General features: G+C 41.6%; 1 protein-coding gene and 1 pseudogene across 1 annotated transcript in view; both read left to right on the forward strand.

Annotated features, from left to right (window-relative positions):
• Positions 1-1,613: 1,613 nt before the first annotated feature.
• SPIRE1 (spire type actin nucleation factor 1) overlaps positions 1,614-18,721 on the forward strand; it is a 322,380-nt gene continuing 305,272 nt past the window's right edge. Inside the window, exon 1 of the mRNA XM_036244294.1 lies at positions 1,614-1,953. Within this exon, the coding sequence (XP_036100187.1) occupies positions 1,614-1,953 (340 nt within the window). The remainder of the gene's footprint in view (positions 1,954-18,721) is intronic.
• LOC118618209 lies at positions 4,784-5,256 on the forward strand (annotated as a pseudogene).

Genomic DNA, 18,721 nt, shown 5'->3' on the forward strand with positions numbered 1-18,721 from the left:
ATTTTTAATCTAAAGGTTTTATAAATCTTTATATTATATAAGGAATTAGACCTTTTCAGGGCTTTGGCATGCATAGATAGTGCATTTTTACAGATGGGATTATGAAGCCATAACTAAATAATGTTACTTTAAGGGATTGTTTTGTATCTCTTGTAGTGAAATTATAATAAGGTGCCCAGGAAGAAGCTTTGTTCTCCCTCTTTAAATTTCCTACCCTTCTTCTACATTCTTTTGCTTTTCTTTCTTCTCACTCCTGCTGTATGTGTGTATTGTGGTATCTTAAGCATTAGTTAATAGACCACTATAATTTCTACTGCAAGCTGATATTGTTGGGTGTGTGATGTCTAGTACTGCCCATTACAACTGCCTTTAAAAGATTTACTGGTACTTACCTATGAATAAATTTCTTACTTGTTTGATGCTTTCAACTCTGTAAGGTAGGTTCTCACACAGGAATAGCCTCAGAGTGGAATGTTGACAATTAAACTTTTACCAATGAGTGATTGTTTTATCTAAGAATTACGTTTTATTGCTTTTTTAAGTTCAGCAAGGCTGGGGAGTATGTCTTTTATCGTATGATTAATTGCCCTCCGTTCAACTATGCCACTGTAATATCACTTCCACATCGTATAAACAGACTAGGTTAACTGGCCTATGATAACTGTGGTCATTGCAGACATTTTTGTCTTAGTGAGGAGTCATATAAACATTACAAATGAATCTGGAAGCAGGTTGATATTAACATCTGCAAATTATTTGCAACATGCTTATATCCCAGGCACTGGTTTATCGGTTTGGGTTCAGAAGGCAGTCCGCAAAACGCATAAAGATCCCTGTCCTCATGGAGCTTACTTTGAAGTTGGGACTGGAGAAAGAGGTATTCAATAAAATTATATCGTTTGGTGGTGGCGATAGCTACCCCCAAAAAGAGCAGAGCAGGGTACAGGCACGAGGACAAGGCGATGCCCTGGGCAGTACCAAGTTGGCTGGTCAGGAGAACTGGTCTCAAGTATCGAGGGAGACGCTCAGGATGGGAGCCCAGCGGGAGGCCCAGGGGCGGCCGGGGTAGCCCGAGCGATTCAATAGACCTTTATTTTTTTTTAGGAATTCTCTCCCGGCTGGGTTCGAGTTCCTCATTACACTGTAGGCAACCAGTTACATGGGGAACTCGGTGTCAATAACCTTCCGGTTTTGCTGGGGGAGGGGGGGTATTGGGATGGAGGCGGTCAGTGCCGCGACGCAGCGTCGGCTGGGATCCCGGCTGTGCGGACCGCTGGCCGAGGCTCCGCGACCTCCGAGCAGGCGCAGGGCGGAGCGGAGCGGGGCGGGGCCGGCGGACGCCCACGCGTCGGCTCGGGCTGGCGGTGGCGGCGGCGGCGGCCTGGTCCGGACGGCCGCGGCGTCCTCGCTGCCCTCGGCCCACCCACGGTTACCCAGGCCTTCGCCCTGTCCCCGCCTGGTCCCTCGCGGCGGCGCGCGCGGCCGGGTTGGGCGGGGCCGTTCCGGGGATGAGGAGGCGGTGGCGGTGGCGCGCCAAGGCGATGCTCTGGAGCTGAACAGACGCCGACCTACGGCGCGGCGGCGCGGCGGCCCAGCGCAGTGTCGACCCCGGGATGGCTCAGCCGGCGGGCCCGGCGGGTGGCGGGGAGCTGCGAACGGAGGCGGCGGGCGGCGAAGAGCCGCCGGAGCCCGGGGAAGCCGCGGGTGCAGTTGGGGGCTCGCAGGACGCGCTGAGCCTGGAGGAGATACTGCAGCTTTACAACCAGCCCATCAACGAGGAGCAGGCTTGGGCCGTCTGCTACCAGTGCTGCGGCTCCCTGCGCGCTGCGGACGCCGACCGCCGCCAGCCCTGCCGCCGAGTGCGCTCGGCCGCTCAGATCCGCGTCTGGAGGGACGGCGAAGTCACCCTGGCGCCCGATGCCGGCGGCGCGGGAGAGCCGCCTCCCGCTCCGGGTGAGGTCCCCCACCCACGTCCTCCGGTGGATCCCTGCCACGGTCCCCTTTTCCCCTCGGAGTCTCCGGACCCTGCCCTTCCGCGCCCGATCCCCCGTCTCCCGCGGGAGGACCCTCGCCGCGGCCCATTTTCACCCAGGCCCTTCCGCCCCAGACTCCCCCTTCCCCTCACCTCTCTCGGGAGACCAGGGCCTGGGGCTCACGGAGGAGAGCGGTACTTGCTCCGTCGCTGAGCTGGGCCCCGTAGGTCAGAAAATGGGGTGGGGGCGGGCAGCGACACAAAGGGGCTGTGAGGAGGGCGACCGAGTGGGTCTGGGCGGGCCTGGGCCTCCCCCTGCGGGCCGCGGACCTGCGGAGGGTGCTGGTGATTGTACAGACTGTCATAGGACAGCCGCCCGCGACTGTTTGGGAAATGGTGTGGGTTGGGTCCCTTTGATAAGCTATGTACGCATACTTAATATGCCCTGGCTATTTACCCGTGTTTGTGTTTGTGATGTGGTAGGTCCTGGAAAAGGTTCACGTGAGATCTTGTCAAGGATAGTTAATTCCGGTGTCAGGAAAATTACACCTTTCGAAATGAGGAGGCATCTAATAAATAGTTTTTTAAAAAAATTGGCAACAATATTCTTTCGGTTTGGGAATGTAAAGAAATCTGAGCCCTGAGGAAAATTCTGTTATTTTGGGAGATATTAAAGAAGAGACTAACGATTTTTATAGTACCTGAAAGTTATACATTAACTACTGTTTATTTGTATATTAAAATTTGTTGTGAAAAAATAGGCCTGTACAGTGAAAAGTAGACAGCATATCAGATAAATAGATTAAATGGATTTTACTTTGGGTCATTGTCTAATGTAAATTTTTCCAGATTATCACCTACACATCAACACATAGCTAGGGCTTCCTCACATGTTTATTGGTGATGAAGAGGAGGTTGATAATAGTTTTATCCATTTTTATCTAATTCACTCTTTTGAGAGGCAGCTCTTAAAAACAGAGAAAAATAATCCACCCTCACTTATAGAAAGTTGATGGAAGTGTCAAAATGTTTAAGGTGAAAGATGTAATTCAGGACTAGTCAATAAAGTAACATTTAATTAAAATCCTTGTCTAAATTGATTGAATAAAGAAGATTCAAGATTATGTTGTCAGTTCTTTCAATTCCACCACAACACTTATTCATTTATTTATTTTTAGTGTCAGGTTAAAAAGTTTTATAATTTTTTATCTATTTAAAGGTAGCCTTTCTGATTCTTTTGAAAATATTTCAAACACTTTTTAGTTTATTTGATGTATTTATGGCTTTTAATCTTGAACATTATATTGGTGGGGAATACTTGTAATTATAATTTATTTACAATGTATTGCATGATATGAAAAGGTACATTTATAAAAAAAAGCAAGCAGTGCCTTGAGATTTAGTGTTTCAAGGGGAAAATGATTGTGTGCAACCTGCTTTTATTTATTTATTTTTTAATCCTCATCCGAGGACATTTTTCCATTTTTTGTACAGACAGAGTGGGAGGGAGAGAGGGGAAGAGAGAGAGAGGGAAACATCGATGTGAAAGGGACACATCGAGTGGCTGCCACCCGCACGACCAACCAGGGCCGGGGACAAACTGCAATCGAGGTACATGCCCTTAGCGGGAACCGAACCCGGGTCTCTCCGGACCGCAGGCTGATGCTCTAACCGCTGAGCCAAACCGGCCAGGGCATAACCTGCTTTTAGATGTAACATTGGTAATGGTGATTTTTCTGAAGGAACAAACCCATTTTACATTGCCTCTTCAATTTAATCCTGCAGAATGTAGTTTAAGTTATGTTTGCAGACTTACTAGTAGTTTAGTGGTCAAAGACTGTTGGATTCTGGTGGTTTTTCTGTTGTTGTTTCATTTGTTTTTTAATCAAAACCTTATGTTGAAGTGAAATTTTTTTTTTACATCATTAATATGAATGATATAGCATGTTGACCTCAGTGTAGTATACTGTATAGAGAGAATAATAATTTCCTACAGTAACAGTAATAGACTTGTAATCCATCCCCTTCCTAGTTAGTTTGGCTCATGACGTCTATTTTGTTATCAGTTATGGAAAGAGCCCAATCAAAGGTGCTATAGTTTTGAGCATTTGGAGTTGATTGATTTTATCTTTAAGAAGTTCATACAGCCCTGGCCGGTTTGGCTCAGCGGTTAGAGCGTCGGCCTGCGGTCCAGAGAGACCCGGGTCCCTTCCCGCTAAGGGCGCGTACCTCGGTTGCAGTTTGTCCCCGGCCCTGATCGGTTGTGCGAGTGGCAGCCACTCGATGTGTTTCTTTCACATCGGTGTTTCTCTCACTCTCTCTGTTCCTCTCTCCCCCCACCCCCACTCTACCTGAACAAAAAATGGAAAAATGTCCTCAGGTGAGGATAAAAAAAAAGAAGTTCATACAAAAATATTGTTTGTATTAGTTTACTTCCTCCTACGTTGTTTTTTTTATCCTCTTTGGAGGATTTTTTTTTTTTTTTGCATTGATCTTTAGATAGAGTGGGAGGGAGAGAAGAAGGAAGGGAGAGAGAGAGAGAAACATCATTGTGAGAGAGACACATCAACTGGTTGCCACCCACACGACCCCAACTGGGTCCGGAGACAAATAGCAACCAAGGTACATGCCCTTAGTGGGAACTGAACCTGGGCCTCTCTGGTCCGCGGGCTGACGCTCTAACTGCTGAGCCAGACCGGCCAGGGCTAATCCTGATTCTTAAAATGCTGTTTAATTTGGGACTGTGCACACTTATATAATTTCTGTTTTTAAGGAAAAACGGCAATTGTGGCACCATTCTAAGAACCAGTTTCTTTTTCATTGTAAGATGATTATATGTTGTTGGCAATCAAAAGCATTTATATTGAGGCTAAGCTCGTGTTTGGTGGTGGTGTTGGCGGCGGCTGCAGCAAAAGAGTTTGGCGCGATGTCCCACACCATTTTACTGGTACAGCCTACCAAGAGGCCAGAAGGCAGAACTTATGCTGACTATGAATCAGTGAATGAATGCATGGAAGGCGTTTGTAAAATGTATGAAGAACATCTGAAGAGAATGAATCCCAACAGTCCCTCTATTACATATGATATCAGCCAATTGTTTGATTTTATTGATGATCTGGCAGACCTCAGCTGTCTTGTTTACTGAGCTGATACCCAGACATATCAGCCTTATAACAAAGATTGGATTAAACAGAAGATCTACGTGCTCCTTTGTCGGCAGGCCCAACAGGCTGGGAAATAGTTGTGTTGGAAGCACTGGGGGTTGGGGGTGGGCTTGGAACACAGGTGTGTACATCGATCTGTAGTAGAAGTTTTGTATTATAGTAATCCTGTTTCCATTTTGGTACATTCTAGCCAGGATTGAATGTGTTAGATGAAATGTGAGGCTCTTGTTCGATCTGAACTTCCATCACCCCCTTTTTTTCCTCTCTCTTTTTTTTTTTTTACTTAAACATTATTATGATTTAGAAGGAAGTTTTTCTTTGTCAAGTTAATGTTGGATCCAATCGTTTAAAAACTGTTCATATCTACTTTATAACATTCACTGTACTAACCCTTCAAGTTTGGGTGGGGGGTGGTAATACAGTTTAATTATGTCCTAAGATAAAGTCTTAGTGAAAAACAAATAAATGATCTTTAGTTATATTTTTCCCCTGTGTGATTTTTGTATTTTTTTGTCTTTGAACATTGAATTTTCTTGGAAAGCATTATCAGTGTCAAAACCAATGGACTTCTACAGAATTTTAATTTGAATTTTGATGTGATTATATGAAGCTATCAAACTTTCACTTTGTTTTTCTAGTTTTGTGCGTGGATCTGATTTGTAGATCCAAAGTTAGTGCTTACTGTGGACGCAAACATTATGAAAGACTTTCTGGTGACATGGCTTGTCTGTAGCAGCAGCTCAGTTAGTTCCTTCACTTCAGTCATGGACTTACCGTAGGAAGTGCTTGTGCCCTTCTCATAGCCTTCAGTGGAATGCTGCTTAACCACTCTTGTTACAAAAGTATGAGGGTGAAGGAAAGACCCCAGAAAAGTAAAGATAATGCTTTTAATGTAGAGTGTGGTTACAATGTGACTTCAACATACACTGTATTATACCTCTAGTCATCGAGTATGTGGAAATTTCCTGATTGTGCTATTATGACTGATAGCCAGTATCTTTATGCAACATAAGTTTGGCAGGTTTTTTCGGAGGCTTCATGAGTGCTTCCCCTATATTCCCCTTGTCCCTTCTACATTAGGGCCACAACTATTTTTCTTGTTTTATGCAGGACCAAATTCTAAGTTAGTGTTTGTATGTGCTCATTTTTTCTACAGAATAATTCTATTGTCATCACTGTATCAACTGATTATTAAAAGTAGGATGCTTAACAAAAAAAAAATTTATATTTTCACACGCTATTTATTTAGTTATTTTCTAAATGGAGGTTTAGGGAAATTGGGTGACTTGCTCAAATTCATACTGGTACCTCTTTGAATCAAATCCAGGTCTTTTAACCTCTAGATTTTGTAATATTGTGAAATGAAACAGATTTGGTTTGGATTTGGATCATGACTCCTCCCCTTCCTAGCTGAGTGACCTTGAGTCCAGTCTTCTCATCTGTGAAATGATACCACTTTCTTCATGGGATAGAGGTTTCAGTGAGTTGATATATCTAAAGTGATGAACACATGGCTTAGTATGTAGCAGGTACTTAGTAAATTTTAGTTCCTATCCCCCCCTAATCCTGTGGTCCTTTCACATCACCTAGGTGCCTCTGGACCAGCTGGTGGGACAAATGTCTGGGTCAGGGTTTCTCAGCCTTGACACTACTGACATTTTTGTCTAAATAATTCTTTGTTGTGGGGGCTGTCCTGTGCCTACATGGATGTTTAGAAGATTCCTTGGCTCTCTCTACCCACTATGTGCCAATAACTCTACCCCCTCCCCCATCAACCTCTTCCCCTTAGACATGACAATAAAAACAATTTCCAGACATGGTCAAATGTTCCTGGAGGCAAAATAATCCCCTGTTGAGAGCCACTGGTCTAGCAAATGCATGATGGATGCTGCTTAGGATTGTGTTCAGTATGGAGAAAGGGATCCTGTCTGTAGTCCTTAAACAAGTGAATCTTTCAACTGGCCACTGCTTTCTCTGCAGTTGAGTTGAATGAATAAGTAGTAGTGATTCCTACCCCTCTCAGTAGTATTACTCCATTTAGTCCTATAGAAAGAAATAGCACCTCAAACAGTTTCTTGACTTGTTTTGGTATTTAATGTAGTAATAATTGATTTTGTTTAAAGTTCTTGTTTACTTTTTAAGAAATTGATTCAGAGAGAGAGAGATAGAAACATGGATGAGAGAGGTACAAACATCCATTGGCTGCCTCCTGGGGATGGAGCCCACTACTGGGGATGGAGCTGCAGCCCTGCATGTGGTCTGACCAGGAATCTAACTGGCAACCTCCTGGTGTATAGGAGGGTGCTCTACTAACTGAGCCATACCAGCTGGACAGTTGTTGTTTACTTTTAACATTATTGATAACCTAGAACATTCACATTAAGTTTGAATTAAGAAATTAGAAATACATTATAAGAAAAGTAGAAAAATGATGAAAGGTGTGGGAGGCATGGAAATGAGACCAATACTGGAAGAAAATAATGAAGGAGTAATTTTATTTAGCATTCAAATACAAATTAGAGCCATGTACTAATGTGGCCATGAAGTAGTTCTGTAATAACAAGAAGATAACGTTGCTTAGAATCAAGACAGCTTATGATTCTTCTTAGATGGCTTGATTAAAATACTTATTTCCCCAATGTTTATGTACTCTTAGTCATAATATGACCTTATTGTTTGGTAAAAGTTTATACAGGTTTTCACAAAAGTGAAGTTTTTACTTTTACACCATTAGTAATGAGTTAAAGACATTCAGCTTACTGTTTGTAACCAGTGTACTGGCATTTAGAATGCATTTTGGTATACACATTCTTTAGAAAGTAGTCATTAAATTAATTTAGGTTGTATTCCAGATCTTCACAAGATTAGAATGCCTTTTTTTCTGGCATACCACAAAGAATTATTATTATTTTATTTTTTTAATCCTCACCCGAGGACATTTTTCCATTTTTTGTTCAGATAGAATAGGAGGGAGGGAGGGAGGGAGGGAGGGAGAGAGAGAGAGAGAGAGAAACATTGATGTGAAAGGGACACATCGAGTGGCTGTCACCCACACAACCCAACCAGGGCCGGGACAAACTACAACTGAGGTACATGCCCTTAGCAGGAACTGAACTTGGGTTTCTCTGGACCGCAGGTCGATGCTCTAACCGCTGAGCCAAACTGGCCAGGGCCACAAAGAATTATTAATAACAGTAGTATTAGAGCTTAGAATCATTGCATGGTCTCAGCAGTCTCTTAGGCCTTACATACCTATCTGACAAAAATAAGTTTTTTCAGATTTTGGTTTCAAAATCTTTGGTGTACCTTTAGCTTTAAATGTATAAAGAAGATTTTAAAAATTATGATCATTTCTTGATTTAGAGTAATCTTAAGAGTGGTTAGAGTAATCTTAAGAGTGGTGACAGGTTTTCCTGAGAGAAAACAATGGAAGTCTATGTGCATAGTAATAAAGTAGGAGTTTATTGGTATAGGGAACATTCAAGCTTTGTTTTTTGATTTAAAGAGAGGATATGATCAGACAAGCTTCTCAGGTTCATGCTAATTTGGTGGGGGAAATGGTTTTGGAATAATATGCTATTTGATTTGAAAGAGAGAATGTTTGTGGAGAAGGTTAAAATAGTGAACACATGTTTAAAAATAGTACTTTTTTTGGTTCTCATTTGGTATATTTCTTGAGTGTTTGCATCCTGATCATTAAATGAAAGGAACATTTGACGTATATGTGTATGTGTTTAGGGTAGAGGTTGGGGGTGAAAGACAGTATTAGGGGTTGGTTAAATGCCTTTTCGATTACTATAAAATAGGTAAGGATTATTCCATTTAAATAATATGTCCAAATATGTGGGGTTAATTCAGCTTTAAAAACATGCATTGAGTTCCTACTATGTGCAGGCAGTGTTCATTTCCATAGTTGATGTAAACATAAATAGTTCTAGTCATTAAAGAAAGTAAAACATAAACACAGTGGTAAATTTACCATGAAGCTAATGCATCTTCAACTTTAAGCCCACTCATTTACACGAGCCCCTTCTAGGCCCCTGGGAGGGGCTTTAACAATATGTTCAGATGGTCATTTGCAAAATTAAGAAACTTTAGTCATAATCAGTTCAGATTACTGTCACTTTCAACTCCAATTTACTCTCCAACATACTTCCACTTGGGTTGTATGAGAGTGGCCACAGACATTTTTGGGAGAAATTTTGGAATAATGCATTTGTGGTTTTGTATCTATATTTCTGCCTTCTGCAAAGGAAAACAAGAGGAAAGAATTTAGTCATATACAGTTATTGGTACTTAAATAAGTTGGAACTCTGTTGGGAAACCAATAATCTCACTAAGAGTTTTGACTACTTTAGAAGAAAAAAAATTCATTGATCTACCAGGACTATGTTGATAAGAGATGATGAATCTCACTCTCCCTATTTTTTTTTTTTTTTCAATCCTGACCCGAGGATATTTTTACATTTATCTCCAGATAGAGCAGGAGGGAGAGAGGGAGGGAGGGAAAGAGAGAGAGAGAGAGAGAGAGAAAGAGAAACATTGATGTGAGAGACACACATCGACCTGTTGCCACCTGCACTACCCCAACCTGGGCCAGGGACAAACTGCAGTCTAGGCACGTGCCCTTAGCTGGAATAGAATCCAGGACTTTTTGGTCCATGGGGCGATGCTCTAACCACTGAGCAAACCGGCCAGGGCGCTCTCCCTGTTTTATTTGTAAGGTTAGAATCCCTTTCCTGCATCATAGGTTCTGTAAAATGTCAACAGTTTCCATCCCACTTTTATAATAGTGTCATTAGAGCCTTATTATATTTATTTGCTTCCTGTTGGCCAAATAGAAAAAAGGAAACTATTTTCTCCCAGATATTTGTTTAAAAATATGAGGAAAATATTGCCTGTTGCCAAGTGTAATGAGGTGTTTTTGGTAAACTTTTATTTTGAGATAATTTTAGATTTATAGAAAAATTGCAAAGATACACAGAGAATTCCTTTGTACCTCTCACCCAGTTCCCCTAATGTTAACATCTTACATTATATGTTTATCAAAACTGAGAAGCCATTCTTGGCACATCACTATTAACTAAATTATAGACTTTTGGATTTTTCTAGTTTTTCTATTAATGTTCTTTTTCTGTTCCAGAATCCCATCCAGGATACCATATTGCATTTAATCATTATGTCTCCTTAGTCTCTTCTGGTCTGTGGCAGTTTCTCAGACTGCCCTTGTTTACCATGACCTTGGCAGTCTTGAGGAGTAACTGGGTCAGAGGTTTTGTAGACTGTCCTTATGTTTTCCTGACCAGACTGGAGTTAGGCATTTGAGTGAAGAAATGCCAGAGAGGGGAAGGGCTCTTCTAATCACATCGGATAATGTCCATATAACACCACTGATGATATGAACTGTGTATGCCCAGTTTCTCCACTAAAGAATTACTGTTTTTACCTTTCTATAATTTATTACTGGAAAAGGAGTCACTAAGTCCAGCCTACATTCAAAGAGGGGCCTCCTCTTGGAGGGGTGAATATCTACTTAATATTATTTGGAATTCTTCTTCCCCATTTCCTTATTTAGTCATTTATTTATATCAGTCTGGACTCGTGTATTTTATACTTCAGTTGTTTTCTATTACCATATTATTTATTTTGTTGCTCAAATTGTTCTAGATATGGCCATTGAAAGCATCTTCAAGTTGGCTCCTGTGTCCCTTTGACATGCAGCCATCTGTTTGTGTTTTTGAGCACCACATCCTTGCTTTCTGGCACTACAAGATGCCTCAAAGTTTTGTTTTTTTTTTATCCTCACCCGAGGACATTTTTCCATTTTTTGTTCAGATAGAGTGGGGGGAGAGAGGAAGAGAGAGAGAGAGAGAGAGAGAAACATCGACCTGAAAGGGACACATTGAGTGGCTGCCACCCGCACAACCATCCAGGGCTGGGGACAAGCTGCAACCGAGGTACGTGCCCTTAGCGGGAACCGAACCTGGGTCTCTCTGGACCGCAGGCTGACGCTCTAACCGCTGAGCCAAACCGGCCAGGGCAAGGTATATTTTCTGCCCCAGTGCTAGGATCAGATATATTTCCAAGGAGCTCAGCACTGGGCATGCTTGTTGCTACTGTGGTTGTTTTGTTTTAAATATAGAAGATTTGAAATGTTAAAAGGTTTAGTTAATTTTGGTGTTCAAATTTTTTCTTTCATTTTTTAAATCTTTATTGTTGAATGTATTACAGATGTTTCTCATTTTTCCCCCATTGATCCCCTCCTCTCCACCCCCGCCCCCCTTCCGCCTTTTCCCACACTATTGTCTGTGTCCATTGGTTATGCATATAAGTTCTTTGGTTTATTTCTTCCCAACCCCCAACCCCTTTCCCTTTGAGGTTTGTCACTCTAGCAATGAATTTGTACTTCTTAATCCCTTCACCTTTTTCACCCATTCCCCCAACCCCTCTCCCATCTGGCAACAAACAAATTGTTCTCTGTACCTATAGAATGTTTCTGTTCTGCCTGTTCATTTTGTTTGTACATTCCATTGTTGATAGATATGTATTCATTGCCATTTTGTTTGTTCATATAATTTTTTCTTCCAAAAGACCCTTCATCATTTCATATAATAACGGTTTGGTGGTGATGAACTCCTTTAACTTTTTCTTGTCTGGGAAAGTTTTTATATGTCCATCGATTCTAAATGACAGCTTTGCAGGATAGAGTAATTTTGGTTGTAGGTTCTTGGTTTTCATCACTCTGAATATTTCTTGCCACTCCCTTCTGGCCTGCAAAGTTTCTTTTGAGAAATCAGCTGACAGCCTAATGGGAACTCCCTTGTAGGTAATTAACTGCTTTTCTCTTGCTGCTTTTAAGATTCTCTCTTTGTCTTGAACCTTTTGCATTTTGATGATGATGTGTCTTGGTGTGGGCCTCTTGGGATTCATCTTGTTTGGGACTCTATGCTTCCTGGACTTGTATGTCTGTTTCCTTCACCAAGTTAGGGAAGTTTTCTGCCATTATTGTTTCAAACAGGTTTTCAATTTCTTGTTCTTTCTCTTCTCCTTCTGGCACCCCCAAGATGCAAATGTTGGCACGCTTGAAGTTGTCCCAGAGGCTCCTTACACTATCCTGATTTTTTTGGGGGGTTCTTTTTTCTTTTTGCTGTTTTGATTGGGCGTTTTTTGCTTCCTTATATTCCAAATCAATGGTTTGCTTCTTGGAGTTTCGTACTCTCCTATTGAATCTGTGTAAATTATTCTTTATTTCAGTTAATGCCTCCTTCATTTCTGCTTGTGCATCCATCATTTCTGACTGGTCCTTTTTTATGCTCTTGAGGCCCTCACTAAGTCCATTGAGCATCCTTATAAGCAGTATTTTGAACTCAGCATCTGTTAGGTTGCTTATCTCCATTTCGCTTAGTTCTTTTCTTGGGGTTTTGTTCTGTTCTTTCATTTGGGACCTGTTTCTTTGTCTCCTCATTTTGGCTGCCTCCCTGTGTTTGTTTCTCTGTATTACTTAACGAGAGGTACGGGGCTAGCTGAGACCAGATGCTGCTTGTTTGAAAGAATTTAGGAAAACCTGAAGCAGGATCCAAGACAGGCCAATCCTATGGGTAATCAACTGGTAACAGCTTGGGTGGGCCTGAAAGTTGGGTGGGGCGGGGCCTCAGGGAATCATCAGGGCGGGGCTACCAGTGTGAACGAGGTTGCTGGAGTCCCAGATATGGCAGCTGTCTGCTGCCCCAGGGAAGGGCTCACCAAAGGAACAAAGGCCGCTGACAGCACGTCTGTCAAGGAGAAAGCCCCCTCTCTGGCCCTTGCTCCAATGCCAAACTGCTCAGTTCTTCCCTGTATGTCTCTGGTGCCCCTCGAGCTGCTTCCCCTCTAAGCTTAGAGGGAGTGAGTCCAATAAGTCTGTGCACGGGCCCTTTAAGGAGGTGGCTGGGGCTCCAGCCGCCTCAGCCTCCCTGAGCCTCAGTTCCCACTGGTTTTTCCAGCCAGAAGTTAAGGGGACTTCCCTTTCTGGCACTGGAACCCTGAGCGGGGCATCTGGTGTGGGACGGGGACCCCTCAGTCCTCAGGGAGGACCTTCCCAGCCGAGGTGTCCTCCTGATTTTTATCCACCACACGTGGGTGTGGGACCAGCCCATCCGCCTCTGCCCCTCCTACCAGTCTGGATGTGGCTGCTGCTTTATTTCCGTAGTTGTAGGACTTCCATTTAGCGTGATTTCAGGTGGTTCTCTGGTGTTCAAATTTTGTTAGATTTGAGAAGTATCTCTTTCTGGTATCTTGCTTTGCTGGCATGCCTGCTACTATTTGTACGTTCATTCATTCTTTCAACAGTTACTTATTGAATACCATAGAGCCAAGTTGAATAGGGAGGTTCTGAGAGAGCGGTATGTACAAGTTGTTTATCAAAAGGGAGAGATACCTGGTAATTGAAGCCAAAGGAGCCTATATTGGGATATCGACTTGGATATACTGGAGCTGAGGGGGGATCATTGAAATGTGGCCTACAATGTAGTGTGGGTTGACCAAGTTAGATGGATGGGATGTTCAAGAACTGGTTTTGGACAGTCTTGTGATTATTGGCCTCCCTCCTGCAAGTAGTTATAGATACTCTGGGCTACAGGTGTCCCTGAAACATTCGGAATGTTGGCAACCAACTACATTTGAAATAGTTGCCCATTTTGTAAACATGAATTTTCATTACTATTCTGAGGTGTAACATGTGGATAAAATATACTACTTGTGATATGCTCATAAAATGTTTTGACTAAACAAACAAAAGATGAAAACCAAGTATCAGACTTTTGGTCTGGGCTAAGTGTTTCAGACTGTTACATGGGATCATGATTACTTTAGGGACCAGGAAAACACTGATGTATATAAAACCATGCAAATTAATGGGGAAAGGTGGTAATATTTTCCCTGTCTCTGTAAAGTTACTTTTGAGTGGAAGTATGACAGGGTCAAGACGAGACAATATTTGTTTTTTTCTGCAATTGAATTTGTTGCACTTACCTGGTCCAGCCTTTGCTGTTTTCAGATCAATATTTAACTGGCAGTCTATTGATTCTTTAATATATCAAGTAGAGACAGTCCATGGCACCCTCTTTTGTTCTGCTGCTTGCATAATGCTCATGCAAAGAAAATATATTAAGGAAATGTCACAACAAATTTTTGCACAATTTAAGCACATTTCATCTAGTTGCAGGAGAGTTCAGTAGATATTTTTGTTTTAGTGACTATAGGCTATAATGAAGCATTGGTCAGAATCTCTGAAAGACGTTTTGGTGTATTTGTATATATATTGGAAGACAAATCATTGGCAACTTTTTTTCTGTCTAAAAATCTAATTTGTTTGACATTTCTTTATCAAAAATTATTTTCGTGGGCTTTCCCACAGTTTTCTTTCTTTTTTTTTTTAAGTTCAGTATACATACAGAAAAGTGAATCATTAGTGACATAGTCATGTAAGCACCAACTTGATTGAGAACAAAAGAAGCCCTGGCCGGTTTGACTCAGCGGTTAGAGCACTGGCTGTGGTCCAGAGAGACCCAGGTTCGGTTTCCGCTAAGGGCACGTACCTCGGTTGCAGTTTGTCCTCGGCCCTGGTTGGTCATGTGGGTGGCAGCCACTCAATGTGTCCCTTTCACCTTGATGTTTTTCTCTCTCTCTCTTCCTCTCTCTCCCTGCCATTGTATCTGAACAAAAAATGGAAAAATGTCCTCGGGTGAGGATAAAAACAAAAACAAAAACAAAAGATTATTATAAGTATCCCAGAAGCCTTGTACGTAATCTTAGTTTTTATCACAATAGATTGGGCTTACTTATTTGTGAACTTTCTATATATGGAATCTTAAATTATTTGTTTTTGGTGGTTTCTGTAGTTCAGCATTATGTTTGTGAGATACATTACTTGTTACATGTAGCATTAGTTCACTATATGGTATTTGATTATATGAAAATATCAAAATAAATTCTGTTAATGGGCATATGAATTGTTTGAAGTTTTTAGCTATTTCAAATAACATGCTACTGTGCTGATACATTTTTACAAAAATTGGGTCTGTTATCTTTTTCTCTTGTATTTCTCCCCTGCCCAATCTAATTGGAAGTCAAGTTCCTATCTAGTATATTCTCCTTTACTATCTTGTATTTCTGGAATATAAAGATATATAGAGAGCCCTGGCTGGGTTGCTCAGTTGGCTGGAGCATCATCCTGTGCACCAAAAGATTGCGGGTTTGATTCCCAGTCAAAGCATATACTTAGGTTGTGGGTTTGAGCCAGTCATGGCACATACCTAGGTTGTAGGTTCAATCCACAGTCAGGGCACATACCTAGGCTGCCGGTTTGATCCCCAGTTGGGGCATGCATGGCAGGCAACCCATTGTTGTTTCTCTCTTTTTCCCCTTTCCTCTCTCTCTAAAATCATTAAAAACATGTCCTCAGGTGAGGATTAAAAAAAGGATGGATAGCCCTGGCCAGTTTGGCTCAGCGGTTAGAGCGTTGGCCCACGGACCAGAGAGTTCCAGGTTGGGTTCCGCTAAGGGCATGTACGTTGGTTGCAGTTTATCCTCAGCCCAGGTTGGGATTGTGTGGGTGGCATCTAGTTAATGTGTCTTTCTCACGTCGATGTTTCTCTCTCTTCCTCCCTCTCTATCTGAAGATAAATGCAAAAATGTCCTTGGGTGAGGATTAAAAAAAAAGGAAGGAAGGATGGGTGGATGGATGGATGGATGGATGGATATATGAGTGGTGGTAGAATGCCACGAACAGTCACCTTGTCCTTGTATTCCTGGATTTTAGCGAAAATACCATTTTAGAAGAATTCCATCGTACAATTTCTTTTGTTGATTTCACTTGTATATGAGTGTGTTCTAAGTGTACTGTACTAGATGTTGAAGATACAAAGAGGAATAAAGTGACCTTCAAGAAGGTCACTGGTGCATAAACTAATACTTAGAGTACAGTACAATAATTTCAAAATAATAGAGACATGACAGAAAACTATGTGAGCCTAAGGGAGGGAGTGACTTACTCTGCTTTGTGTGATGTTAGGCAGGTTTCACAGAGAAGATCTATTTTCTGGAGGTCTTGAAGGGTGAGCAGTAGGATAAAAGGAGAGAAGGACATGTTAGGCAGAAGCAATAGCAAGTACAGAGGTTTAGAAATGTGGAAGAATTAGTCCAAGAATAGTAATGCATGGAGTGTGGCAACAGCACCCACTTTTCCATACCAAAAGCAGACACTGCTTAATCAGTCATTGCATTTTTGCTGCTAAATTTACAAGCAGCTTCAGAGTTCTTAACAGGGTGCTTCAGGCAGCCACTAGAAATTATTTGGAGTTGGCACATGAAGTTAAACCTGTTTGTCTTCTCTGCAGTGGGCATCCTCTGCGCCTGGAACATAGGATGTGTGTGGGAGTGGTGGAGAATGAGACAGGCTGTTGAGGTGTGTTGGTTAGGATCACTTTATGAAGGACTTGTTTGTGCCATACCACTGAGTTTGTATTTATAGTCTGTAGAGGCAGCGGAGAGCCATGTAAGGATTATAGCAGGAAAATTATGTAAGCAGATTACTCTTTTTGGAAAGATTAGTGGGAGCTTTGTAGAATATGGATTGAACTGGGTAAAACTGAGGGCAAAGACATCTTAGGATCTCATACTATCATTAAATCTCAGTAGTCTTTAAGTTGCCATACCAGTTAGGAGTGTTATGGGAATTCAGACAGGACATGATGGATGTCTGAATGAGGGCAGTAAGAATGGGGATGAAAAGTTAGATGGAAAATGATTTAGGAAATAGAACAGAGAACATGGCTCTTTAGTTTTTGATGTGAGAAAGAGGAAGGAATCTTCGAAGGCTCTTAGATTTTCCGCCCTTGTGCATGGATAGTAAGGAATGCAGGAGAGGCAGAATAGGGTGGGAAAATGATGACTTATAATTGTTGGAAATTAAATTGACCTGGAAAAAATATTTTTCCTATAGAGTCATGTTGATTCCTACCAAGTTCCTTTGCTCTTCTAGAAGGTTGCAAATCAACTGTTTAACATCACATGGTAGGTAACATGGAAAGAACATAAGAAATGGTTTTGATTCTTGGCTTTGACTCTTATTATCACTTAGTTATATAACCTCAGGCAAGCCATGTAAACTCTCTGACTCCCTATTTCTTTATCTGTAAAGTGGAAATAATATATATCCAGTCGTTCTTACAAAATTGTTATAAGAATCAAATAAATAAATTTATGCAAGAGCATTTTGTCAACTCATACATGTTGCACACATAGTTTTTCACTGAGCCATTTCTTCCCTTTGTGAAAGGATGAATATTTGAAGATACTTTGATTTAAGATTGATAAAGAACTTCTAAAACAGTCTTAAATAGATATATGTTTGGAAGTCTACAAAATGATTCTTTTTTTTTATCCTCACCCGAGGACATTTTTCGATATTTTGTTCAGATAGAGGGAGAGGGAGAGGGAGAGAGAGAAACATCGACGTGAGAGCGACACATCGAGTGGTTGCCACCCACACGACCCAACCAGGGTCGGGGACAAACTGCAACCAAGGCACGTGCCCTTAGCGGGAACCGAACCCGGGTCTCTCCGGACCGCAGGCCAACGCTCTAACCGCTGAGCCAAACCGGCCAGGACTACAAAATGATTCTTGAGGCTGAAAACATTAACCTTCATACTATCATTAGATCTCATTTACCTTAGGTTTAAGCATAGATTATAATGGTCTGTGGAGAGTCTAGCAGAATGTTGAGGGAAGTTTAGTGTTTGGCCACATTTATAGTTTTAAATGATTTTTGTATAAATATTATATATGCTTGAAATTTAATTTTGCCTCTTTGAATCCTTTGGGGAATAAACAGAGGCTTACTTAACATTAATAATAAAAATAATGTAAATATTGTCCTGGCTGGTTTGGCTCAGCGGTTAGAGCGTCCGCCTGTGGTCCAGAGAGATCCCGGTTCGATTCCAGCTAGGGGCATGTACCTTGGTTGCAGTTTGTCCCCGGCCCTGGTTGGGTCGTGCGACCACTCGATGTGTCCCTTTCACGTCGATGTTTCTCTCTCTCTCTCCCTCCCTCCCATTCTATCTGAACAAAAAATGGAAAAATGTCCTCAGGTGAGGATTAAAAAAAAACTGTAAATATAATTTTTTGGAACCAGTTTCATTTGAGAACTGTAAGATTACATGGCTTGCCTGAGGTTATTATACTCATAGGTATAATAAAAATATATAACTTATGAAATTAGTTACAGAGAGAAGGTATTTGTTTAAGTATATATGTAAATACACCTTATATATGTGGTTAAACAGCTAAAAATATATCCCTATGTAGTTTTTATCATTTAAATCACATATATGCAATCTTGATAGAGGGTAAGTAACATATTTGGACAAGTGGATATACGTAGATGGCAATTATGGTGCTATATCTAAAAGGGTGCTATACCTAAAGGAGCTCAACTTTGGGGAAAAAAGTACCTGAGATACCTCTCTGGCAGGGTTCTTTTTGGTAGGATGGTCTCATACATGATCAGGTGCCACAGTGGCAGAGGAGAGTTTAAGAATACACGGT

This window comes from Molossus molossus, unplaced genomic scaffold (assembly GCF_014108415.1).
Source record: "Molossus molossus isolate mMolMol1 unplaced genomic scaffold, mMolMol1.p scaffold_m16_p_6, whole genome shotgun sequence".
Classification (NCBI taxonomy): domain Eukaryota; kingdom Metazoa; phylum Chordata; class Mammalia; order Chiroptera; family Molossidae; genus Molossus; species Molossus molossus.